Raw genomic sequence first — 27,416 nt, forward strand, 5'->3', positions numbered from 1 at the left:
AAGAGATATCCAAAATCCCCTCGGTAAAAACTTCTGACTCTAATGTGTCAACAAAATAAAACAAGAATTTTGAAAGTAGCTTTATACCCATTGTTCAGATTTCGGTTCTGGAAATTAGTGCATATTTCATTAGATATTGCCTCATTTACATTTAAACATAAAATTTGACAAAACTTGTAATACAAAAAATATTTGTCTTAATGTGAGTGATAAACTTTGTAAGTTTCATGGTGATATCTGTCTTTCATTTGACCGTGGGGAGTTGAGAGGTGGAGAAAAATGTCCAGGGGTCATCTGAGGGTTAAATTAGAGCTGAAAAAACAATTTTATCATCTCTTCTTTTATTCTGTTTCTCCAGGACGAGGTTGAAGATCTGTTGAGACGCTTTAACTTCCCTGTTTTCATTTTTCTCCTCCTCCACTCAAGGTTACGACCACAGAGCTCCTGTATTATTATGGTCTGCTGCTGCTGCTGCTGCTGCTGTTGTTGTTATTGTGGCCTTGTCTTGCAGAAAGCGTCTGTGTGAAAGTCAAACTGAGATTCTTAGACGGCGTTGCGTTGCGTTGTGCTGCTGTCACCGTTGTGTGTTTCCCTGAGCGGTTACACTGAGCTCTGGGAACACGAACACAGATGCAAAGTTGTTTGACTCCAGGGCCCAAAAACTGGTTCATCCAGCAAAGTCAGAGCAGATTTTATAAAACGGTGCAACAGACACTGTACAGTAGCTGAAACCAGCTCCACCTCATCCAGCTACAACAACAACACTCTGCTGCTGCTGCTGCTGCTTTTACTTTTCTGTGCCACACCTACAGTTTCCTGCTGATATTTTAGTCTTTATTCAGGAAAAGTTGAAGTGTTTTTTTTGTAAACTTTTTATTATGACTGAGCGTTTCCTGTTTTTTAATCCGTCAGTGACATGAATGAAATGAAATCCTAGAAATTACAATTAAAGTGATATCTACAGACGTGCAATTTTCTGGTTGAGTGGGAAACAGAATTAAGGATTTAAAAAGTTAACAATGGACATTAAAAGTGTTTATATCTACAGGCTCATTAATACTGTGGTGCAATAAGCTCAATTCAAACCAATTAGTTTTATTTAAAACCACAAAACGATTTCTTTATTGTCCGTTTTTCTACTTTATGCTGCTGTAACAAGTACATTTCCTATCAGTGGGATCAATCCTATGTCCATCTATATTTAATGTTTTATTTTTCTTCTCATGTTCAGAATAATCAATATCTAAATCATCCACATTATCTCACAGCACTCTAACTGTAAGGAAAGGTCATGACCTTACATTGTAAGGCTTACAGTGTAATTTGAAGTAATAGTCCAATAAAATTAAAAAATAAATGTGTTAAATGTTAAATATGTTAAACCACATTTTACTGCAGTAACTGGTCTCATATGAGCTATTTAAAAAACATTTTTTATACATCGTAGCCTAGGCCAGTGGTTCTCAAACTTTTTTACATCAAGGACCCCTAAATTGACACAAATTAGACCATGGACCCCCATTGGACAAAATTTTGAAACAAACACCAAAAAAGAACGTTTTTAGGCAATGTGTACGTTCAAATTAGGGCCAATGGTGTGAATTTTTGGAAATATTGTAGAGAAATTTCTGGAAAAAAAAGTGGTACAATTTCTCCAAAAACATTTAAAAAAAAAATAATAATAATAATAATAAAAAAGGGTGGTAAAAGTTCTCCTAAAAAAATTCTAGAAGAAAGTGGTAAGATTTTTAAAGAGATTGAGAGAGAAAAAAAAGTTAAAAATTTCTTGAAAAAAGTCGTAAGATTTCTCCAATTTTTTATTTATTTTTTTTAATTCTTGAAGAAACTGGTAAGATTTCTAGAAAAAGTTGGGGACCCACTTGAACCCTCTCAAGGACCCCTGGGGGTCCCCGGACCCCACTTTGAGAACAAATGGCCTAGGCCAGTGTGGTTCTCAAACTTTTTTAGATCAAGGACCCATAAACTGACACAAATTAGGCCACGGGCCGTCGGACCCCCCATTGGACAAAATTTTGAAACAAACACCAAAAATACACAAATATTTGTTCTGAGACTGAATACCGTTCCTTTTTTTTTAGTTAATGTACGTTCAAATTAGGGCCAGTGGCGTGAAATTTGGGAAAAATTTAGAGAAATTTCTGTTAAAAAATATATACTATATATTTCCATTAAAGGGACAACGAGGAGTTTCTCCATCGGCAGAATGAAAAATTCTGCGACAATAAAAAAGTCTGATATTAAAGCAGAAGTAAGTGGTCCGGTCGTTTTCGCTAATGCTGCGTTCCAGGCAGGCTTTTGAAATCGTAAATTACAGCTTCAAGTCACAACTTACGACTTTGTAGCGTTCCAGGCAACCCACTCGTCAGAGCGATAGATAAAACAGAGTGGCGACAGCCTTTGATGTCGCCGCCAGCGCGGTCACGTGGTTCATGTAGCTCCCAATAGTTCCAAACGAGGCTGCCGCTGTCATGTTCTGCTATGTGACAGTCAGCACTGAGCTTGCTTTTGGACGGTAAATATTAAAAAATAAACCGTACAAAGGTATATTTACAACTGTTACTGAATTACTGTATGTACATCAATGTCAGTTTTCAAACAAAAGGCAAAATCTTCTTGCTTCAAGGTTTTATTTGTCACTCTAAAGTGAAGATTAGCCTGCCCTACAGTAAAAATGGCATAAGAAGAGGAGTAAAGCAATATATTAAGCGGGAATATATATATTTAAGCATCAAAGATGTTCAATCAAACCCACACAGTTTGAAACAACGTTCAAAACACACACAGCCAGTATCACAACTAAATATAAAGCCCGCTAGCTTAATGCTAACGTATAATGCAAAACCTCATAGACGGGCTAACAGAAATTAGCATCGATATCGTCATTTTGCGGCAACCGAGCCACAGCAGTAAAGCTGCCAAAACCTGGCTTTAGCGCTGTCAACACGTCACAGTTTTAATATTTTGTTCATGCAAGAAAGTCACCGTTTAATCCGGAGTCTGTGGTCAGTTCATAACGTTTGTTAGGAACTTGCACCGATGTTTGTTCTGGGAGAAGTGCAGAGTCTGTGTGAGCCCCGACCGGGGACCAGGGGAGGCGGCTGTCACAGCAGCAGCAGCCGCTCTACTGAGCTGATCTGCCGGGGCCGACCGTCCGTCCTCCCGTCGGAGAAAACGAGCCAAGTAACGTATCCGCATGCTTTTAGAGGTTTACCGCTGGCTTGTTAAATTATTTTGAAGAGATTAATGTTGGTCTCATTGATGAAATTTAACAACTGTGGCAGTGGCATTAGTTTGTTTGAATGAAAAGTGAGCAGGGCTGCTTCTGGGCTACGGACTGAAATCACCGCAGTAAATAAATCAATGTTTTTCAATGAACCGATCAGTCTAATAATTTTTATTTTGTTAAGTCAACATGGTTACTGTACTTGGGAAAGATTATTACCACTTTATAACTTAAAATTGGTCGGTATTTCGTCAACGTAGCTCAGTAGTTTCTTGCTGTGCAGCCATAGAAACAGACGTGGTCCAGCGCCGCGGGAGGAATGTTTGGAACTATTGAGGGCTCCATAACCCGGAAGTCGGCCCGCCATTTTTTACAACGGAGTCCAATGGGAGTGTCGCCACTCTGTTATATCTATCGCTCTGCCACTCGTGTTTTTCCGACCTGTTTTACCTGTGAAAGTCACTATAACGGCCACTCGTAACTTCTGACCCGTGAAGTCGTACCAGATCGAACTGGTACCACTTCACAGTCGGAAAAATACGAGTTTCCTTGAACGCACCATAACAGTCCTCGTCCCTACGTCGCCATATTCACGGCGTTCCTTGGCTGCACACACAGCCCTGCATGCCGTTCTCTCTCCTCATTGGATAAAAACTGTAGGATACGATAAAAGTTTTCTCCTGGGCTCAGAGCAGAGCAGAGGGACTGACAGACCCGTGTTTCAGACCAAACACTCTATAGAAGTGATTGCTGTCGGAAGATACAACTATTTAAAGGGATAGTTCAACATTTTGGCAAATTGGCCCACTGCCATAATCGCTATAGTCATAGCAGTAGGTTCGTTAACTTTATTTGTCAGTGTAAGCTATTTTTAGAACGGAGGAGCGGAGCGTCAGGCTGCTCGGAGCTACGCTATGGAGGCTAAGGGAATTTCTTGGTTTCCCTCATCAAACTCATCAAATGCACAATCCCAAAACTCCAAAACGCTTTCGTGGACAAGTTGTGACCTGCACAATCACCACACTATGAGATAATAATGGAACGTTACGAAACAGAGCCGTTTTCGAGGTAAATACAGAGTCTGCTTGCTGAAAAACTGTCCCTGAACGCAACGCGCATCAGTGGTTTTGCATGAATTTACCTCTAAAACAGCTCCATCTCGTAACGTTCCATTATTATCTCATAGCGTGGTGAATGTGCAGGTCACAACTTGTCCACGACAGCCTTTTGGAGTTGTTGGGTTGTGTATTTGATGAGTTTGATGAGGAAAACCAAGAAATTCCATTAGCCTCCATAGCGTAGCTCTGAGCAGCCTGCCGCTCCGCACCTCCGTTCTAAAAACAGCTTACACCGACAATTAAAGGTAACGAACCTACTGCTATGACTATAGCGATTGTGGCAATGGGCCAATTTGCCAAAATGTTGAACTATCCCTTTAAGACTTAGATCACTTAGCCTACTTCTGCTTTAATGTGGATGAATCTCCGTTACCACTTGTTAATGGTCCATTTTAGATAAATCTATGGTTTTGTCTCTATGGTTATTTTGTTATTATTAGTGGTGGTGGAAATGCTGGGCGAGCCGACCAGCGTTTCTTTACTTTCGGTTTCGTGGCGAGTCATGAGAATAACGCCGCCGAATCTCCGTTTATGGTGGGAACTACGACGGTATGTGATCGTCTTCCAACCTCTGACTTTAATTCTTGATGAATGAAAACATGAGTCTGTCTTGCACCGGTCAAAGAATTTCACGGTGCGGAGGCTCATAAATGTAGTGTGGAGACACTTCACTTTTCCAAAACTCCTCGTTGTCCCTTTAAAAATTTCTAGAAAAAAAAGTTAAAAATTTCTAGGAAAACGTGGTAAGATTTCTCCTTTTTTTTTTTAAATTCTTGAAGAAACTGGTAAAAAAAAAATAATTCTTGAAGAAACTGGTAAAATTTCTAGAAAATGTTGGTGACCCACTTGACTTGAACCCTCTCAAGGACCCCTGGGGGTCCCCGGACCCCACTTTGAGAACCACTGGCCCAGGCTACAGTCATTACTGATTTAACAAAAGGTAGAATAAGAGGATATAACACACACAAAAAAAGAGGAAATAAGAGAATCTGTCTATCTGTCTGTCTATGCGTGTGTCTGTCCGTCAGTGTGTTTATTTGTCGGGTCTAAATAAAGTTGTGTGTTTGTTGTGGCTGTGTCCCAGTGGAGCCAGAGCAGCTCGGCGCAGCGGCAGGAATGCAGCCTTCAGGCCGGGCAGCAGCTGCCGCTCTTCCGTCACACGCAGACGTGACGTCGCTGCTGCTCCCGCTGCCCAGAGACAGAAAAAAAGAAAAGAAAAGAAGAAAAAGAAGAAAGTCCTTCCCCCGCCGGCCTTTCAGTCAGTTGGGTTGTTTCCTATGAGGGAGAAACTTGGGGCCCGGTTGAACCCACTCCTCTCCGGTAATGCGCTGCGGACGTGGTGGACGACATGTTAACGCAGTGGCTCCGTCGCGTGGACCGCGCTGCGCCGCTGCTGCTGCTCGGTGTCGCGGTGCTGGTGGCCACAAGCTGCAGCAGCGCCGAGCAGGAGGACGATGAGCTGCTGGACAAACAGCAGCTCATGGAGTTTTACAGTAAGTAGCTGCTGCTGTGGACTGGACGGGTCCGTGAACGCAACACGACAACAGCAGCAGCAGCAGACAACACTGTGTGTGTCCGTGCTGCTGCTGCTGCGGCTGCTGCTGCTGCAGGATGTTGTGCTGTGGTTTTGGACCCAGTGGACAACATTATATAACTGTACTGAACCATCATTATGTTCTCCTGGTCCTGTTTTTGTTGCTCACTTGTTTGAAAAAGTAAAGTAGTGAAGTGTTGATGCACCTCTGTGGCCGTGGCCTCAGCAGCAGCAGCAGCAGCAGCAGCAGCAGATCACATTACACTCTGTTGAGTTTCATTATCTGTGAAAACATAGAAATAATAAAACTTAGAAACAGTCAGGAGCTGGTTAATCTTCTATTTCTGAGAGTTAAGGTGCAAATCAGTGAATTTAATGATGGAAAATGTTCTTTCAGTGCATGTGTGAGTCAAAGCTGAGACAAGTGATGAACTAGTGATGATTAAAAGCATTAAAAGATTCTGATAATCAATCAATCATTAAGGTGCAAACAAAAAGTCTGTTTGCATTACTCACGTTTGAAGTCGTAGTTTTCAAATTCAGGTGAAAATGAAAGAGGTTACAGGTTGTTATGTGTGAGTCAGAGCCGAGACAAGTGATGAACTGGTGATGATTAAAAGCATTAAAAGATTCTGATAATCAATTAATCATTACAGTGCAAACAAAAAGTCTGTTCAGTCTTGTTCTAAGTTGGAAACTGAAGTGAACTCATGTTTGCAGTTAAGTTCAGGTGAAGAGGACAGAGTTCCTCATGTGTGAGTCAGAGCTCAGTCCCAGTTGAGAGAAAAGTCGATGGATCATTACAGGTTTAAACTGTCTCTTCAGTTCTCAGTTGGAAATACTGTAGGAAGTGACTCAAGTTTGTGGTTTCAGGTGAAAATAAAAGAGGTTACAGGTTGTTATGTGTGAGTCAGAGCTCAGACAAGTGATGGACGGATGATTAAAGCACCAGTTCTGATAATCGATCGATCATTACAAAGTTTAAACTCACTGTTCAGTCTTGTTCTGAGTTGGAAATAGAACATATGACTCATGTTTGCAGCTGTAGTTTTCACATTCAGGTAAAAATCAGTGAGTTTAATGATGAATATTGTTGTTTCAGTGAGCTGGTGATGATTAAAGCATTGATCCTGATAATCGATTGATCATTACAGTGCAAACAAAAAGTCTGTTCAGTCTTGTTCTAAGTTGGAAACTGAACTTAACTCACGTTTGAAGCCGTAGTTTTCAAATTTAGGTGAAAATGAAGGAGGATACAGTTTGTTATGTTGAGTCAGAGCTCAGACAAGTGATGAACTGATGATGAATCAAATGATCGGTCATGTTTGTTTTTGGAAACAGAATTTTACTCCTGTCTGCCAGCGTAGTTTTCTAAAAACAACTTTCTGACTCTGGTAAATGATCACTGGGCTGATGCTGTTTTCCCTGTTAAAGGGTTTTCTATGGAGTTTTTCCCTGTTAAAAGGGTTTTCTATGGAGTTTTTCCCTGTTAAAAGGGTTTTCTATGGAGTTTTTCCCTGTTAAAAGGGTTTTCTATGGAGTTTTTCCTCAGTGGATGTGAGGGTCTAAGGACAGAGGATGTTGTTATGATGGGATGTAAAGCCCTTTGAGACAAACTGTTTGTAAAAACGGGCTATACAAATAAAATTGCCTTGCCTTGCTGTTGTTTGATTTACATACACACACACACACACACACACTCTTTGTTGTTTGTTCTGTGGTGTGACATGAAGGGAAACAATCGTTCCTCCGTCTGTTTTCATCTGTTTACATCCTCTGTTTTCTTTAGTGTCCACTGACACTAAGATGTTTTTGTGTTGGAGGACAAAAGGTCCTTGCAGGCTTCCGTCCAGCGTCGTCGTCGACACCGCTCCGATGTGGTGGAGAAACGTCCAATACATTTATATAGATACATATACAGTATATAAGTGTAAGAATGAATAATATAAACAGTAATGTTGTACTTCACTTCCTCTCCTCTCATCCTCCTGCACCTGCACCAGTTTGCACTGCAGGCTGAGATATAAATAATGTACTCAGTGTGAATACTGTTCTTTCTTATTCTCTCATGCATTACATTTCATTTTTATATTCGGGTGCTTTGTGATGAATATGATAGATAGATAGATAGATAGATAGATAGATAGATAGATAGATAGATAGATAGATAGATAGATAGATAGATAGATAGATAGACAGACTTTATTGTCATCAACATGTGCAATGAAATTGAAGGTGCTCAAACCAAAGACTGTGTGCACTAATATCACAAGACAAGGAATAAATACACAAACAACAAACAATGAATAAATGATTTAATAGATCAATAGAAAATCTAAAAAATAAAATAGAGAGATAGAGAGGGGTAGAAAGAAAGAAAGAAGTAAAAAGACAGAGAAAGGGGGTAGAAGAAAGAAAGAAAAAAGAGACAGTGAGAGGGGGATGATAGATAGAAAGAGGTAGATAGAGATAGAGAGGGGTAGAAATAACGAAAGAAGTAAAGAGACAGGGAGAGGGTAGAAAGAAAGAAGTAAAAAGACAGAGAAAGGGGGTAGAAAGAGACAGAGAGAGGGGGTAGATACAGATAGATAGACAGATAGATAGACAGATAGACAGACAGATAGACAGACAGACAGATAGATAGATAGATAGATAGATAGATAGACAGATAGATAGATAGATAGATAGATAGATAGATAATGCATTGTAAATGTAATCCTAGGGAAGGGTGCCTTCATCCTGGAGAGCGAGCCTCTGAAGCGCTGCGTCACCGTGGACCGCTCCAACCTGGTGCTGGGGGACTGCGAGCGGCCGACGCGGCGGATGCTGTGGAAGTGGGTTTCCCGCCACCGGCTGTTCAACGTGGGCACCAGCAGCTGCCTGGGCCTCAACACGTCGGACGCCACGCAGCCGCTCGGCACCTTCCAGTGCGACCTGTCGGCCCCCATGCTGTGGTGGCGCTGCAGCGGCGGCATGCTGTACGGGGCGGCGCAGTGGAGGGTGGCCGTGGCCGGGCGCGCCTTAGTGGTGAAGAAAAACTCACATCACGAGTGGAAAAGGTACAACACGCCCCGAGAGCGGCCCTGCTCACATCCCTACGAAGGTAAAGCTCTGAACTATCCTGCAGCGTGTTTATGTGTGTGTGTGTTCTTTCTTTCTTTCTGTACAGGGATAGTTCAACATTTTGGCAAATCGGCCCGTCACCATAATCCCTATAGTCATAGCAGTAGGTTTGTTACCTTTAATTGTCGGTGCAAGCTGTTTTTAGAACGGCGGAGCAGAGCCGTGAGCTGCTCAGAGCTACGCTACGGAGGCTCATTATGGGATTTCTTGGTTTCCCTCATCAAACTCATCAAATACACAATCCAACAACTCCACAACGCTCTGGTGGACAAGTTGTGAGCTGCACATTCACCACGCTATGAGATAATAACACAACGTTACCAGACAGAGTTGTTTTAGAGGGAAATTCATGCAAAACCTCTGATGCACGTTGCCTTCAGGGACAGTTTTTCATCATCAGTCTCTGTATTTCCCTCTAAAACAACTCTGTGTGGTAACGTTGTGTTATTATCTCATAGCGTGGTGAATGTGCAGCTCACAACTTGTCCACCAGAGCGTTGTGGAGTTGTTGGATTGTGTATTTGATGAGTTTGATGAGGGAAACCAAGAAATCCCAAGCTAAAAACAGCTTGCACCAACAAAGGTAACTAACCTACTGCTATGACTATAGGGATTATGGCGATGGGCCAATTTGCCAAAATGTTGAACTATCCCTTTAATGGAAACAGGCAACAGCATACACAATGTATACACTGACAATACACTAACCAAAACAGACAAACAAAAAACAAAGGACCGAACAAACCTCACGACATATTAAAACAGGACAGAAAAGTAAAAACAAACAAACAACTACAACAAAAAGGGATGTATGACTACTATAATTAAATTAACAGTAACTACTTAATATACATTTACTCAAACATAAGTTTTTCCCATTTTGTTATTATGCATTTCCACCTGATCTTGATTTGTTGCGATCATTTTTTCCAAAAGAAATTGGCGACACACTGCACTTTATTTCTAAAATAAACCAAGTTCAAAAATGTTTTTGTTTGGGTCTTAAATATAAATATTTTCCCCAAAAGAATGATGGTGTTTACCATCTGCAGGCATTTTGCATCCAGTACTAACAACAAAACATTTAGTGGTGTAAATTCAAAATGAATCTTTTTGGGTCTTAGCCACTTTTGAATATCTAACCACAATCTAACTACATGTTTACAGTATGAATCAATTGTTATTGTATAAATAGACCTAAAATGATCTTTTCCAGGGAATCAAAGTGTTAAACTTGTTTGTGTGTGTGTGTGTTGTGTTATTTGTTTGTTTTCCACCCTGTGTGTGTCTGACCTGCAGACATCCACCCTCTGCTGGGGAACGCACACGGCATGCCCTGCGCCTTCCCCTTCAAGTACAACAACAAGTGGTACTCTGAATGCACCACGGAGGGCCGCGAGGACCACCTGCCCTGGTGCGCCACCACCACCCGCTACGACCAGGCCGAGCGCTGGGGCTTCTGTCCCGTGCAAGGTAAAACTAAAGACGTTCAGAGTCGTCATAACAGTTTTGGATGTTACCATCACTAATTTTCCTTGAAAGTGCCGACACTGTCTTCCTAGTGCTGAGCTGCAGCCAGGTAGGCAGCCAGTGTGACCATGTCCTGGTTCTGGTTCTGGTTCTGGTAGGCAGCCAGTGTGACCATGTCCTGGTTCTGGTTCTGGTAGGCAGCCAGTGTGACCATGTCCTGGTTCTGGTTCTGGTAGGCAGCCAGTGTGACCATGTCCTGGTTCTGGTTCTGGTAGGCAGCCAGTGTGACCATGTCCTGGTTCTGGTTCTGGTAGGCAGCCGGTGTGACCATGTCCTGGTTCTGGTTCTGGTAGGCAGCCGGTGTGACCATGTCCTGGTTCTGGTTCTGGTAGGCAGCCAGTGTGACCATGTCCTGGTTCTGGTTCTGGTTCTGGTTCTGGTTCTGGTAGGCAGCCAGTGTGACCATGTCCTGGTTTTGGTTCTGGTAGGCAGCCAGTGTGACCAGGTCCTGGTTCTGGTTCTGGTAGGCAGCCAGTGTGACCATGTCCTGGTTTTGGTTCTGGTAGGCAGCCAGTGTGACCAGGTCCTGGTTCTGGTTCTGGTAGGCAGCCAGTGTGACCATGTCCTGGTTTTGGTTCTGGTAGGCAGCCAGTGTGACCATGTCCTGGTTCTGGTTCTGGTAGGCAGCCAGTGTGACCATGTCCTGGTTCTGGTTCTGGTAGGCAGCCAGTGTGACCATGTCCTGGTTCTGGTTCTGGTAGGCAGCCAGTGTGACCAGGTCCTGGTTCTGGTTCTGGTAGGCAGCCAGTGTGACCATGTCCTGGTTTTGGTTCTGGTAGGCAGCCAGTGTGACCATGTCCTGGTTCTGGTTCAGGTAGGCAGCCAGTGTGACCATGTCCTGGTTCTGGTTCTGGTAGGCAGCCAGTGTGACCAGGTCCTGGTTCTGGTTCTGGTAGGCAGCCAGTGTGACCATGTCCTGGTTCTGGTTCTGGTAGGCAGCCAGTGTGACCATGTCCTGGTTCTGGTTCTGGTTCTGGTAGGCAGCCAGTGTGACCATGTCCTGGTTCTGGTTCTGGTTCTGGTAGGCAGCCAGTGTGACCAGGTCCTGGTTCTGGTTCTGGTAGGCAGCCAGTGTGACCATGTCCTGGTTCTGGTTCAGGTAGGCAGCCAGTGTGACCAGGTCCTGGTTCTGGTTCTGGTTCTGGTAGGCAGCCAGTGTGACCATGTCCTGGTTCTGGTTCTGGTAGGCAGCCAGTGTGACCATGTCCTGGTTCTGGTTCTGTTCCACCGCCTCCACGGTGGTTGTTGTATCATGATAGCTACGTAGGTCGTCTGCAGACCCAGACGTCTGGATGTTGTCTCCGGTAGGTCAGAGATGAAGATATTAAAAAGCATCGGGGAAAAGACAGACCCGATGGCGGCACCTGTGTCCCTGCAGACGGGTTGGACAGATCAGCTCGGTCCTGGTTCTGGTCCTGGTTCTGGTTCTGGTTCTGGTCCTGGTCCGGGTCCTGGTCCTGGTTCTTCTGATGATCCTCTCTACTGTTCAGCTAGTGAACATCCTCCATCCATTCCCTTCCTCTCATCCGGGTCCGGGTCTCGGGGGCAGCAGTCTGAGCAGGGACACCCAGACTCTCTCCAGCTCTTCTGGGAGGATCCCAAGGCGTTCGCGGGCCGACCGAGTGACATCGTCTCTCTAGCGTGTCCTGGGTCTTCCTCAGGGTCTCCTCATGCCCGGAACCATTTATCTGCACTGCCGACCCGAAGGCGCAGGGAAGTGACCCTCTCGTTCAGAGGGGAGAACTCCAACACATGGCGGCTGAGCTGGGAAACTATGAGCAAGCTCACACCAGCTCGCCGCCTCTCACCGTGGGCAACTCCAGCTCTTCCGGGAGGATCCCAAGGCCGACCAAGTGACATAGTCACTCTAGCGTGTCCTGGGTCTTCCTCAGGGTCTCCTCATGCCCGGAAGCGGGCAGAGAGTCCATGTGTGTGTGTGTGTGTGTGTGTGTGTGTGTGTGTGTGTGTGTGTGTGTGTGTGTGTGTGTGTGTGTGTCTCAGACGTTTGATTGATGGATGACGGATCCAATATCATTGACTGATGAATCGTGACGTGTAATTCGTGTGCCTGCATTATCCAATGTGAAAAAAAACTACCTGGATTTACTTGAAAATAGAATTTTGCACAAAGTTGGGCTACATCGTCTGATAGATGAGTGGTCTTCCCAGCTCACCACAACGGCATAACAACATAACAACATAACACTGGAGGCTCCCGGTGTTGGTGACGGTCGGCTAATCGGCGCTTCGCTCGGACTGTATTTCCTTTCCTTTGCGGTCCTGACAACCGCTGCTGTCCAGGGCAGGAGGCTGCACAGCTGAGCCCGAGAGGAGGGGCTGAGTTTCAATGTTTTGTTTACAAACAGTAACGAACAAAACTCCAGACTCTACCTTTAAACTTGTTTATAAAGTAGGAAAATGTCTTTTAAAATTTCTACCAGGTCATCTTTTGACCTCGTGGAACCAGAAGAACAAACGTTGACCTGTTTCCTACCGCCCTTCTCTCTCTCTCTCTCTCTCTCTCTCTCTCTCTTCCCAGATTCCAGCTGTGAGCACTTCTGGGAATCGAACCTGGAGCTGAGCGCCTGCTACCAGTTCAACCTGTACACCATCCTGACCTGGAGTCAGGCGCTGGCCACCTGCCAGGCTCAGGGAGGGAACCTGCTGAGCATCACCGGCCTGGCCGAGCACCGCTACATCCGAGGTACACACACACACACACACACACACACACACACACACACACACACACACACACACACACACACACACACACACGCACACACACACACACACACACACACACACACACACACACACACACGGGGTAGTCAGCTCCTCTTCATCTCCTCCTTCCTGTCTCCTTCCTTCTGGACCATGTGACGTTTTACTACAACATCCGTGTTGTTGTGTCCGCTGGTAGATCGACTGGCGAGCGTCGGCACCATGGTCTGGATCGGACTGAACCATCTGAAGGACGGACGGGGGTGGCAGTGGTCCGACGGAGCTCCTCTGTCATTGGTCAATTTCACCACAGGTATTGATCATCTGTTCACTGCAGAGTGTGAAGGACAGTAGCATTTAATGTACATAATGATTTCATAAACAGTGCAGGCCGGCAGTTCAGTTCACATCTGACTGAGTAGGCCTACTCAACTCTTCCATAAACGATTTATATGTATATTTTTCCATTAACATTTGTCATGCAAAACTTTAGTTCAGTTATTGCATGGTAAATATTGTGACCAGAGTCCATCAGCGTCACTGATACAAAGGAAAAATTTGCTGCAGCTAAAACAGCAAATGTAAAATTTTGATGCTAGAATTGTGAACTCGATTCACTGAACCGATGTTTATCATTATTCAACCTGATATATATTTATACTTTGCCTCCTTCATCATTTAGTTGTAGCCATGTTAGCAGCATGTTGGAAGTTTTGTACGGACATTTCATGTTGCCTGGACGATGAATTCTAATAATTATTATGATTCTTTGGTTCACGACAATATTACTGTAAAACTAATCCCACTGTAGGCTGCTGTACTTTCTGCATTGTGCTAAATGACAAATGTTAGCATGCTAACACGCTAAATCATCACAGTGAGCATGTTAAACATGGACACGCTGGCGTTAACCATGTAAAACTGTTGGATGCAGATGTGATGATGAAGCTCAGGTGCAGCTTCTCTCACACAGCTGTCTGTTTTTAATCTTTAATTATAAATCATGAATATTCAGAGCATGCCCTGAATCTCCTTATTATCTGTTCTTTTCTTGAATCAGTCAGTGATTAATCAGTCTGTAGAACATGAGAGGACTTTATCTGTCTAGGACTTCTCTTATTTAACCCCGGTCCCCGGCTCTGTCTCTGTCTCTGTCTGGGTCAGCGGTGGCGGCCGAGCCGCTGCAGGACGACCGGCCGTGTGGAGTTTACAACTCGGCCTTCGACGGTCAGTGGCAGAGTTTGTCCTGTGAGTCAGCGCTGCCGTACATCTGTAAGAAGACACCCAACAACACACGGAGAGCTGAGCCGCTGGGTGAGACACACACACACACACACACACACACACACACACACACACACACACACACACACACACACACACACAGTCTTTCCCCCAGTTCCAATCTGCCCCCTGAAGACTCCTTAAAGCCCTGAACCCACTGACTGAAGTGACGTCAGCTCTAAGTGACAGAGTGTGAGAGTGTGTGAGGGTCCAGATGCTGTAAACATGAATGAACAGCACTTACACACTCTCACCACACGTTACCTTGACAACAACATGTTGTTGACTCCGGTCTTGGGCCGATAATTTACTGTACTTTCAACGCGCACAAGGTGTGTGAGGGAGACGGACTCAAAACAAAATGTTCCTGGATCAGATCTGATCAAATCATCATCAATAATCACAAACTGCACGTTAACACTGACAGGAAACTTCTTCTTTCTTTTCTTTCTTTCTTTCTTTTTTTGGTTGTTGCTCCTGTCCATTAACAATAAAGAGAGCGGCGGAGTAGTAGTTCAGTCCACATGTTACTCCAGTAAGAGTAAAAAAGTACTTGCTTTTAAAGGTACTTAAGTATCCAAAAGTACATCTTTTAAATTTACTGTAAGTCAAAGTCAGAGTCAGAGTAAATGTCTTATTGTCCACATCAATGAATGACTCTAATAGTTTGTAAATGAATGTAAGGAGCTTTTAACTCTGAACTCTTTGCTGCTCAGCTGCACTGATGTGCTGCTTTTAGGGGTTAGGGTTTCCTTCACAGACAAACACAGCTTGTGTCCAATAGGATTTTAGAAAAAGACCTGAAAGTAACCAGTACTTTTCAGCCGTACTACTAATTAACTCTAGTAAAAAAGTAAAAATATTTGTCTTGGAAAAGTATTCAAGTAAGAGTAATAAGTACCTTTTTAGTGTTTTGTTTGTTTTTATTCTGTCTTATGCTTCTTTTTTTAATGTTTAGTCTTTATGTAAAGCACATTGAGTTGCCTTGGTATGAAATGTGCTATAGAAATAAAGATGCCTTGCCAAAGAAATCTAATACTCAAGTAAAGTACAAATCCTCTGGATATGTAGCTACTTAAGTACAGTACTCAACAGTAACTTTACTCGGTTACTGTCCACCGCTGCAGCTGACTGACGTGCTTGGGCCTGGTCGGAGGTGAGCTGCTGCTGTCAGGGCTGAGTTATGAGTCAGTCAGAGTGAAATGCAGGAGGAGTGTTTCAGTGTTGTAGTGTTTCAGTGTTGTAGTGTTTTAGCTGTTGTAGCCGTTGGCGACAGCTGCTCTGCACCTGGGGAGTGAACTCCTGACCTGGCTGTCCACGCCGCGGCTGCAGCCAGACCAAAACAACGTCTGCTGCTCTGGGTTGGTGTTGTGAAAGAGAAAAGAAAAGAAAAGAAATACCCATGTTCCCCTGCTCTCTCCTCCTCCTCTCCGCTGCAGAGAAGTGGCAGTACGTCCACACCGACTGCTCCGACGGCTGGTGGCCTCACAACGGCTTCTGCTACCGCGTCCTGTCGGAGCCCGAGGCCGGGGGCTGGGACGACTCGGCCCGGGCCTGTGGCTCTCTGGGGGCGAACCTCACCAGCCTGAGCTCGCTGTCGCACGTTGAGATGATGCTCAAACTCCTCAGCAACTGTAAGAGACATTTAAACACACAGATACAGAGTCATCATGCAAAAGTTAGTTTGTTAATGTGAACAAACAGTTCATCAGGTGGAAGATGAAATGATCTGCAAAAGACATAAAGTTACAGATGACATATATACAGGATATTCATTCTCATCTTTTACATTTTGAAGATGACAGAAAAGGAAAAGGGCCTGCAGCAAAAGTTTGGACATGATGCATAGTTAGTTAACTTTATTTGTTTTATTAATTGAAGAAAAAAAAAGGAAAATAAAAACAGTTCAGTACAAAAAAATAATGCAACTCCTGAATGAAAGGGGGCAGAAAGAAGCAAACTTATGTTTTCTCCCTTTTTTCAAGAAATCTTTTATAAATTATATAATATATGTATCAAAACAAAGAAGAAGGAAAAAAAAGCTGCAGACCAGCCGTCTGCTTGTCATCCTAATAAATGTTGCCATGCAACATTGTTTTATGTCGTTTGTGAACCTCTATTTTTACAAATATATACATACCGAACATCATTTATACATATGCATGATGCATAATAAAGTAAACCAACCAACCAACCAACATGTATACATAAATACACATAGTAGCTAGTAGCACCCCCTTTGGAAACTATCCCAGTGTGTAAATAGTAAATCTCTTGTCTGACACCTTGGTCACAGTCTCCTGGGTTTCCCGTTCTGTTGCTGCTGCTGCTTTGTTTCAATTTTTCACTCTGAAACTCTAGAAAACTAAAATAATACACTGATATTGATTAAAATATTGAAAGAAAGAGTGTTTCATGTTTAACTTTATGTCTTTTGGAGATCATTTCATCTTCCTCTTGATGAACTGTTTGTGTGAATCCACCGTGTGTGTGTGTGTGTGTGTGTTTCCTAGTTTCCGGGGAGAGTCCGGAGGTGTGGATCGGTCTGTGGAAACGAGCCTCGTCTCCGACCGTGGAGTGGTCCGACGGTTCCCCGGTGACTCTGACTCTGTGGCAGCAGCACCAGCCGCCGCACAACCTGACGGACGCCGCGCTCTGCGCCACAGCCGACAGGAAGGTGAGAAAAACAACGGTTAAATCCTGAATCTTTATTATTAATCTGTTATTCTCTTCAATCAGTCAACAAACACAAGTTCTCCTTTGTTCCTCACTCCACACACACACTGTTATTTGATTGTTATTTTCATTTATTTATTGTAAATCAGATTATCTGAGTGTTTGAGTTGTGTCATGAGGAAATGTGAGGATTGTGGAGCTGCTTTGCAACACAAACTTCTGTACAAACGGATCATTAAGGTCTTTTTAATCTTAATTTTAGTTATTTAGTGTATAAAACATGAAAGAACTTGACATTTTCTATAACTTAAATTAGATTAGATTTATTATTTTGTGCAGTGGTTCCATGAAGACCTAACTGAAAGAATGCATAAAGTTAAAAACCTTTATAAGATTCATAAAACACCAGACAAAAAAAGAGTCCAGGTGTTGTGGCTGTGAGTGTTATACAGCAGGAAATATAAAACAACAAAAGAACAAATTATGGTTCGATTGTCTCATTGTAACTTCGTTTTTTTAAATAATTTTAGTCGAGGTGTCACACGACTTTAACTGATGTTTAGCCGCTACTCATTCATTTTTTCTCTATTGATTAAAGTACGTCAGCTCTGAGTCCTTCATAAGATTAGATAAGAGATAAAAGATACTTTATTGATCTTGATTGATAATGTTTTTGTGATTATTCATCTGCCGTCGTCGTGGGAACAAACCTCCTTCTCTTCAACAGGAGGGAAACTGGCGTTTAACGTCATGTGACGAACGACTGCCGGCCGTGTGCAGGAGAGAAAGTCTGAGCCCCGGTCGTCACGCTGCGGCCTGGGACGACGGCTGTCCTGAGGTAACACACACACACATACACACATACACACACATACACACACACACACACACACACACACACACACACACACATGTCTGGTAACGTTGTGTTATTATCTCATAGCGTGGTGAATGTGCAGCTCACAACTTGTCCACCAGAGCGTTGTGGAGTTGTTGGATTGTGTATTTGATGAGTTTGATGATGAGGGAAACCAAGAAATCCCATAATGAGCCTCCGTAGCGTAGCTCTGAGCAGCTCACGGCTCTGCTCCGCCGTTCTAAAAACAGCTTGCACCGACAATTAAAGGTAACAAACCTACTGCTATGACTATAGGGATTATGGTGATGGGCCAATTTGACAAAATGTTGAACTATCCCTTTAATAAGTTAATATTCATACAGTTAATGTGGTAAATATTTAGTTAAGAATAAAACTGTACATTTCATTTAAACGTCTGATTTGAAGTTATGAGAATAAAGGTTCATTCCAAGTAAAATACCTTACATTGATTTTAAAAACGAGACTTCAGTACCCATGATGCTCTTGGAGCAAAGGTGAACATATGACATGATGACGTCAGTCAGTTGCTGTGTATTCCTCATTTTGCACAAGCTACGTGTTTGTTTCTCTGTTTTCATTCACTAAAGACGTCTGGTTTTCAGTCTCGTCTCGTCATTTTTAAAGTCGTACGACGAAGCTGCGACATCACAGACTTTGTTTGCTCAGTTTTTTAAAGCAGAGATGGAAATGAAAAGGCAGGATTAAAACACTGAATCTGCTCCGTCTGCCTCCATGAGATTTTTTTTTTTAAATCTGCAGACACAAGATGTTTTTGTCCGTTGGTGTGTTTTCTTTGCTTTATCGGAGTGAGAAATGCTGATGTCAGTCAGAAGCATCGGGTCCAATCTGCAGCGAAAACGACCTCACAGCCAAGAATATTTGTCTAATTTCTAGTCAAAACTAATCTCTTTCCACTTAAAATAAGATTCATCTAAAAATGAACTTGTTTTCAGATCATTTTCACTTGTTTCAAACTAATTTTCACTTGAAATAAGTAGAAAAAATGCCAGTGAAAGCAAGATTTTTGTGCTTGTAATAAGAAAGAAAAACTTCATTATTTCAAGTGAAAATCTGCTTGAAAGAAGTAAAAAGTGTCTAAAAACAAGCTACTTTTTAATGTGATGAGTCTTATTTTAGGTATAATGAGATTTGTTTTGACTAGAAATAAGACAAATATTCTTGGTGAGATTTTGAAAAGGCAGGATTAAAACACTGAATCTGCTCCGTCTGCCTCCATGAGATTTAAAAAAAAAAAAATCTGCAGACACAAGATGTTTTTGTCCGTTGGTGTGTTTTCTTTGCTTTATCGGAGTGAGAAATGCTGATGTCAAAGCCGATGTCAGTCAGAAGCGAAAACGACCTCACAGCTCGTCACATAATAACCGAATGATTTGCAAAAAAAAAGAAAAAATCTGAATAGTGGAGTTGATAATAAAAGTGACGCTGACATTTTGCGCTGGTGCCACATTGTGACGATGAGCAGCGGAGGAACAGATGAGTCGCTGTGTCGTGTCACAATAGCTCCACACAGAGCGGGACGACGCGCACCAGGCGAAGCCACACGCTCGCCACCGCCACAGTTCAACTTCTGAGCAACTCGCCCCCCCCCTCACCCTTCTTCCCCTCCTTCTTCCCCCCCTTCTTCCCCTCCTTCTTCCCCTCCGTCACGGACACAATGAGCTGATTCACTCCAAACTGCTGACGTATTGTCTGGCATCCACGTCGCTCCTCGACTCTGTTTACAAGAATATCAGCGTCCTGAGTCACCAGCAGGAGCTGCTTCGGCCCCGGAACATGAATATAATATAAACATTAAATAAAAACTTGAAACTGGGCCCTGAAGGCATCGCCGTGTCGGTGGACAGACATGCTCGAGCAGACTCTGCTGGTTCCGGCTGCTCATGTTGTTATTCTTTTTAGATTTATTTTTTTATATATTTTCCAAACTCAACCTGAGTCTGGTTCGGTCGACTGCAGCAGGTGAAGACGGAGAAAAACAAACTTCACTAAACTCTGAAACATTTCATCGTCTGAGCTGGAAAAGAAAAAAGGAAAATCCTTCAACTCTGTCTCAGTGTAAATGTTAGTGTTGCCCCCCCCCTCCCTTCTTCTCCACCAAGCAGAGGGATGGGGGTTAGATAGGATATAGGGGTCAGGCAAAAGGGAGGGAGGGGGGCAAATTGACACCAGTTGCCAAAACAACCCCACTAACACACACACAGACACACACAGACACACACTTCACTTCACTTTCACTCCACTTCAGAGCAGAGGAGGTTTCTCCAGTGCAGAGTTATTCATGTTGCAGATACAACAGAGGTAGATAAGCTCTATGCAGCAGTCAGGTGTTATTATGGGCTGTTTTAATATAGTTTTTATTCTGACGACTGGTGATACTGCTGCTGTTTCAATTCAATTCAATTCAATTCAAGCTTCCACCTTTTTGGTCGTTGCATAAAAACACAAAATGTATATATGAGTGAAATATTAAAAAGCCATAGAGCAGAGGTAGAAGGTTTGAATAAAATACAAAAAAGTGCAAATAACTAAAGGAATAAAAAGAGAAACAGAGTTAATAGCAGCCACTGTAATAGGCTAAATAAATTATTATTATTATTTTAGATAGAGGATTGTTATGGGGACAGAGGTGTGGTGATTGTGTATTAAAGTCCAAAGTGCAGTGGTACACAGAGGTGTATGTGTATGTTGTTATGAGGAGTCCAACTGTCTGATTGAGTAAAAGGTGTTGCATGATTTTCTTGTTTTGTCCTTTCCATATGAAACATCTCAGTTTTAATCTGCCCACTTCTCTGCTTCACGATGAAATAAAATGACATTTCCATCCAACTATGGCAAAAATGAGGATGGCAATAAACTCGGCTAAGATGGTAAATGTGATAAACATTATCTCAGAGCTTCACTATAGTTTCTACCAACTCTGTTTTTTAATTCAACAGAAGCCGAAGATGATGAATATTAAATGTTAAATCAAAAACATGCACATGTATAAAGCTTAAACAAAGAAGTAATAAAGTTTTACTACACGGATCATTCACACCTTTAATGAAACACACAACAGTTGATTTTGTGTGTGTGTGTGTTTTCAGGGCTGGAAGCGACACGGACATTCCTGCTACATGGTCACCGGCCACGAGCAGAGTTATGAAGATGCACAGATGGGATATTACTGCAAAGCTCCTCTTCTCACTGTGGAAAACAGGTGGTTTATTGAGGAAAATGATTTACTGTGTTGACTCAGAAACGCAACAGAAACATTTTCTTTTAAGTCTCTTCACCTCAGCTCACCTCTTCTTTCTCCTCTTCCTCCTCTTGGTCTGCGTGCCGGCAGGTTTGAGCAGGCGTTTATCAACAGTTTGCTGAGCGACCGCGGCGCCAACAGCAGCATGTCGTTCTGGATCGACCTGGTGGACCAGGAGGAGAAGGGAAAGTACAGCTGGCTGCCGCACAACGGCTCCTCTCCGCCCCTCACCTTCACCCACTGGAACAAACACCAGCCAGGTACTGTACACAGCCTCGTCTTTATCCCTTTACCTTCACCGTCTTTATCTCTTTACCTTCACCCACTGGAACAAACACCAGCCAGGTACACACCGTCTTTATCTCTTTATTATTATTATAAAAGAGAATAAGGATTGAATGTGTCTTCAAGTCAGTCCTGCATGGTGAGCGTGCACAGAAGCCAGTTCATGGTCGAATGATTTTCTTTTCACTTCCGGCCCCAACGGTGCATTCAGGGGTTTAAAAACACGTCTGTAGCTTGTAACACCGTCAGTCAGTGTGTGTGTGTGTGTGTTTTTTTTACAAAGGTCTGGAGAGAGGTCTTTGCTTTGAGACATGATGATGATGATGATGATGCTTTTTGTGTGATGAGAAACCTTTGATACGCATCATTTAGGACTAAAGCAGCTGATATTAATGAGCACTGATAGGAGACAGGATCTCTTTCTAAACACTGACACGTTCCTGCTGCTTTCTTCTGTTACACTGCAAAAACTCAACATATTTCCAAGAATATTTGTCTTATTTCTTGTCAAAATGTCTCATTTCTAGTCAAAACTAATCTCTTTCCACTTAAAATAAGACTCATCACCTAAAAAATCAACTTGTTTTTAGATCATTTTCATTTGTTTCAAATAAATTTTCACTTGAAATAAGTAGAAAAATCTGCCTGTGAAAGAAAGTTTTTTGTGCTTGTAATAAGAAAGAAAAACTTGCTCCATTATCAGATTATTTCAAGTGAAAATCTGCTTGAAAGAAGTAAAAAGTGTGATGAGTACTTATTTTAGGTATAATGAGATTTGTTTTGACTAGAAATAAGACAAATATTCTTGGTAAGATTTTGAGTTTTTGCAGTTCAGCAAATGGAAGATGAAATGATCCCCAAAAGACATAAAGTTACAGATGACACATTCACTTTATATTTTCATCTTTTCCATGTTCAAACTGACAGAAAAGTTAAAGGTCTGGCCCCCTGCATAGTTAGTAGCTAGTACCCCCCCCCCCCTTTGTAAATTATCTGATACCTTGGTCAAAGTTCTCTGAGACCTCAAGTCTTCTGGGTTTCCCGTTCTTCAGCAGGCTGCTGCTTTGTTTCCCCTTTTTCACTCTGAAACTGTAGAAAACTAAAATAATTCACTGATATTGATTAAAATATTGATAAAAAGATTGTTTTATCTTTAATTTTAAGTCTTTTGGAGATCATTTCATCCTCCACTTGATGAACTGTTTAACATTAACACACATTAGGACCAAACTTTTTGCATGACACCGTATCCACTTTATTACACATAACTTCATTTATGGACATACAGGTTTTGATTTCCCTGTGTACGTGGATAACTTAGGTTGTTACTGACATCTGGTGAAAACTTCATGTCAGTATCTGCATTAGAAATATATTATTCTAATGCAGAAAACGTTGACGCTATGACGATGTGACGTGTCTTCCTGCCCGTAGCCAGCGCCGGCGGCTGCGTTGCCATGGCGGGCGGCCCGGCGCTGGGCCACTGGGAGGTGAAGGACTGCCGGTCCCACAAGGCTCTGTCGGTGTGTAAGCAGAACGTGAGCAGCTACCACGACCTGCAGCTGCCGGAGCATCACATCGACGCCTACGCCCCCTGTCCCCCGGGGTGGGAATCACACTCTGGCCTGCTCATCTGCTTTAAGGTCCAGTGCACCCTTATTTACTGTAATTGGTTCTGTATTAGGGATGTACGATTATTGTCAGAGAGATCAAAATCAAATCAAATCAAATCAACTTTATTCATATGGCACTTTTCATACGTTGCAGTACACAAAGTGCCTCACAGAGGATAAAAACAAAACAAAACAATACAAAACACCATGAAAATCCCCACAAATATACACACAGATACACAATTACATACACACTCATGCACATACATAGACATACGAACAGACATACATACATACCCACACACACACACAAACATACACATCACAGTATTACGATTACCACGATTATTATGCATTAATTAATTTCACAACACTATTAATGTGTAAAATCAAATATAGTTAAAATATACATTACTAATTATAAAATATTTAAAATATCTACTATATTATGACCAATTATTAATCCGCCAGGGGAAGTGTTTGAAATATTCAAGTCATTAATTGTCATCTATACCAAATGTTTAAGTTAATTTTAATCTTTTTTTTTAAATTACAAATGACACTCTAGCATTAAAATTCCTACCAATTAACTGCTACGGTAGGTAAATGGACCAGTATCTGTGCATTTACCTTTACTTTAGCGCCACATCTGCCGACACGGTTCATACATAATCCTTTTTTTGGAAAGTAATGGTATTTAGGAACCTTTGCGATCAATTAATTGTGGCGTTTAATATCGCGATTAATTGTGAAAACAGGTCATCGTGACATCCCTGTTCTGTATTAATGATAAACTCACGTACAGTAATGTGTTGCTACTGCTCCTGTAACGTTTGGTTTTCTCCCTCCAGGTGTTTCATGATGAGAAGGTGCTGATGAAACGGTCGTGGGCGGAGGCAGACTTCTTCTGCCAGGCCCTCGGGGCTCAGCTGGCCAGTTTCTACCACTATGAGGAGCAGCTGTTTGTCAAGCAGCTCATCACCACCATGTTTGAAGGGTTGGTACCTGCTGTACCGCCCACCGGCCCTCATCACTGCACGAAGGCTCTGGAGACACAGAAATGCATCACATGGCTGTTTTTGTTTTGCTGCACACACACACACACACACACACACACACACACACACACACACACACACACACACACACACACACACACACACACACAGTGACTTACTGAGGGAGGTGGAATGAAGATAAAATGTGGTTTGGGATTTTTAGAATCTGTTGGAGATGAATAGGGAGAATATCACTTTGATAAATGATCAGTTTTATGTTTTTTTCATACCAACTAGTCAAGTGTTATGTCATTTTTACCAATTACCAATAATATTTTGCAAATATTTGCACAGGATTGGATTTATAGGAGTTTATCTGTGATGGAATATCACAGTAGCCTATTTCTTCACTGGATTAACCAAAAACATACTTTACACTATATCAATATGAAATGTCACGATATATAATTGTCTATAAAGCCAGAATAGAAGAGAGATTTCCTTTATGCTGCTTTCCCCCCCCATAAACAGCTGGTGAAGTGTATTGAAACTGGGATAGTTCAACATTTTGGCAAATTGGCCCATTGCCATAATCCCTATAGTCTTAGGTGAAGGGTTTCTGTGAAGAATAGAGTGAATAAAGTTGATGATTTCTATGAACAACTGTTTTAGAGGGAAATTCATGCAAAACCGCTGATGCACGTTGATGCACGTTGCCTTCAGGGACAGTTTTTCATCATCAGTCTCTGTATTTCCCTCTAAAACAACTCTGTGTGGTAACGTTGTGTTATTATCTCATAGCGTGGTGAATGTGCAGCTCACAACTTGTCCACCAGAGCGTTGTGGAGTTGTTGGATTGTGTATTTGATGAGTTTGATGAGGGAAACCAAGAAATCCCATAATGAGCCTCCGTAGCGTAGCTCTGAGCAGCTCACGGCTCTGCTCCGCCGTTCTAAAAACAGCTTGCACCGACAATTAAAGGTAACGAACCTACTGCTATGACTATAGGGATTATGGCAATGGGCCGATTTGCCAAAATATTGAACTATCCCTTTAAAGTCAAACATTAATGTAAAAAAGTGAAAATGTTCCCAGAGTTTCTCAGACGGACTGTCTCTGTTCTGCTCCTCTCTTCCAGAACAGAGGGTCGCTGGTTCTGGGTCGGGTTAAACAAGAGAGACCCCGAACACCCCGGCGTGTGGGAGTGGTCGGACAACTCTCCTGTAAGCACACACACACACACACACACACACACACACACACACACACACACACACACACACACACACACACACACACACACACACACTCGTCTGTCATGGTTTGGTCTCACCTGTCTGTGTTCAGGTGGTGACGTCGTTCATCGAGGACAAGAACGAGGAGGACGACCGGAGGGACTGCGCCGTCTACAGCGACCTGACCGACACGCTGGTGCCGCAGCCGTGCAACACCAAGCACGAGTGGATCTGCAAACTGTCCAGAGGTCACACACACACACACACACACACACACACACACACACACACACACCATCATCATCATCTTCATCACCTCTGACTTAGACTTGGAACTAAACCAGCTCCTGTGTTTTCATGTTGCAGGTGATAAACTGAAGAAGCCGTACTGGTACACTGAGCGTGAGTCCGATTGTTGAATTCACTGCTTTTTACAAGATGCTGAAAAACATAACTCAATGAAAACATGTAAAAAAATAAAATAAAATAAAAAAGCAATATTTGTTTGATATTACACTTAACTTTTTATTTTACCAATGTTTTTTTTTTATCATTCATTCACACTGCAAAAACTATTTCTTGTCAAAATGTCTCATTTCTAGTCTAAACTAAACTCTTTTCACTTAAAATAAGACTCATCACCTAAAAATGAACTTGTTTTTAAATAATTTTCACTTGTTTCAAACAAATTTTCACTTGAAATAAGTAGAAAAATCTCCCAGTGAAAGCAAGTTTTTTGTGCTTGTAATAAGGAAGAAAAAGTTGCTCCACTATCAGATTTTTCTACTTATTTCAAGTGAAAATCTGCTTGAAAGAAGTAAAAAGTGTCTAAAAACAAGCTGCTTTTTAATGTGATGAGTCTTATTTTAAGTAGAATGAGATTTGTTTTGACTAGAAATAAGACAAATATTCTTGGTAAGATATTTGAGTTTTTGCAGTGCATTCATTTTCTATCCCGCTTATCCTGCACTAGAGTCACGGGGGAGCTGGAGCCTATGTCTCAGCTGACTTTTTTTTCTCTTTTTTTCTCGGTTCTCTTGTTATTAAGGTTTTTTAATGATTGAATGGTTATTAAACAATGAACAATTAACCATTTTCATTCACTCATCTGTAAATTACAAATGAATCACACAGCAGTACTGTATATTTGCGATTTCATAAATAATACAGAAATGAACGTTTCGTGCTTCTACCATACTATACTGTATATACAGTAAGTGATGAAATCTATAAAATCCAAAATAAGAACTAAACTCCCTTGAACAGGAATGCTAGGTGCACCTTTTATGATAAAACACCTCTACAAAAGGGGAAAAAAGAGACATAAAACTTAGCATTTGATGGTTTTCTTAATGTTTTATCAGGTTTTCTCCGTCTTAGAGCTCCACTACCACTTTTACATTTGTAAACTCAGGACGTGCAAAACCTAATTTTACCTTTTTGTGAGTTTTTTTTCTGTATCTGACTTCAGAGACTCAACAGTTTATTGGAGCTGCACTGAGCTGCATCGGTTCAACCTGAACAGAACTCTTTCCACGGGTTCATATGTTGTAATATTTTACTGTGGAATGACTTTATTAAATAATAATAATAATAATAATCCTTATCCTCCTCCTCAGAGAGCGAGCCCTGGGTGTTTCACCGCGGAGCCGAGTACCTGCTGGCCAAGCAGCTGTTTGACTGGGACGCCGTTTCTCTGGCCTGTCAGATGATGGGAGGTCACCTGCTGTCCATCCACTCCAGAGAGGAGCTGCACTTCGTCAAGGAGCGACTACGACAGGTCTGACACACACACACACACACACACACACACACACACACACACACACACACACACACACACACACACACACACACACACACACACAGAAATTCACCACAATTCGATCAAACCTTTGTATAACAGGCCTCCT

At 42.4% G+C, this 27,416-nt stretch overlaps 1 protein-coding gene across 1 annotated transcript in view; it reads left to right on the forward strand.

The window, feature by feature from the left end:
- The first annotated feature begins 5,611 nt into the window (after nucleotides 1-5,611).
- The window catches only part of pla2r1 (phospholipase A2 receptor 1), a 42,181-nt gene continuing 20,376 nt past the window's right edge, over nucleotides 5,612-27,416 (forward strand). Inside the window, exons 1-17 of the mRNA XM_085805421.1 lie at nucleotides 5,612-5,855; nucleotides 8,619-8,999; nucleotides 10,319-10,492; nucleotides 13,089-13,253; nucleotides 13,473-13,586; nucleotides 14,438-14,587; nucleotides 15,997-16,191; nucleotides 17,071-17,234; nucleotides 17,961-18,071; nucleotides 21,221-21,333; nucleotides 21,463-21,632; nucleotides 23,092-23,300; nucleotides 24,122-24,267; nucleotides 25,407-25,491; nucleotides 25,616-25,751; nucleotides 25,870-25,905; nucleotides 27,123-27,283. Coding sequence (XP_085661547.1) covers nucleotides 5,711-5,855; nucleotides 8,619-8,999; nucleotides 10,319-10,492; nucleotides 13,089-13,253; nucleotides 13,473-13,586; nucleotides 14,438-14,587; nucleotides 15,997-16,191; nucleotides 17,071-17,234; nucleotides 17,961-18,071; nucleotides 21,221-21,333; nucleotides 21,463-21,632; nucleotides 23,092-23,300; nucleotides 24,122-24,267; nucleotides 25,407-25,491; nucleotides 25,616-25,751; nucleotides 25,870-25,905; nucleotides 27,123-27,283 — 2,655 coding nt within the window. The 5' untranslated portion in view covers nucleotides 5,612-5,710. The remainder of the gene's footprint in view (nucleotides 5,856-8,618; nucleotides 9,000-10,318; nucleotides 10,493-13,088; nucleotides 13,254-13,472; nucleotides 13,587-14,437; nucleotides 14,588-15,996; nucleotides 16,192-17,070; nucleotides 17,235-17,960; nucleotides 18,072-21,220; nucleotides 21,334-21,462; nucleotides 21,633-23,091; nucleotides 23,301-24,121; nucleotides 24,268-25,406; nucleotides 25,492-25,615; nucleotides 25,752-25,869; nucleotides 25,906-27,122; nucleotides 27,284-27,416) is intronic.

This window comes from Trachurus japonicus, chromosome 3 (assembly GCF_045865225.1).
Source record: "Trachurus japonicus isolate A0001 chromosome 3, Traja_1.0".
NCBI lineage: Eukaryota > Metazoa > Chordata > Actinopteri > Carangiformes > Carangidae > Trachurus > Trachurus japonicus.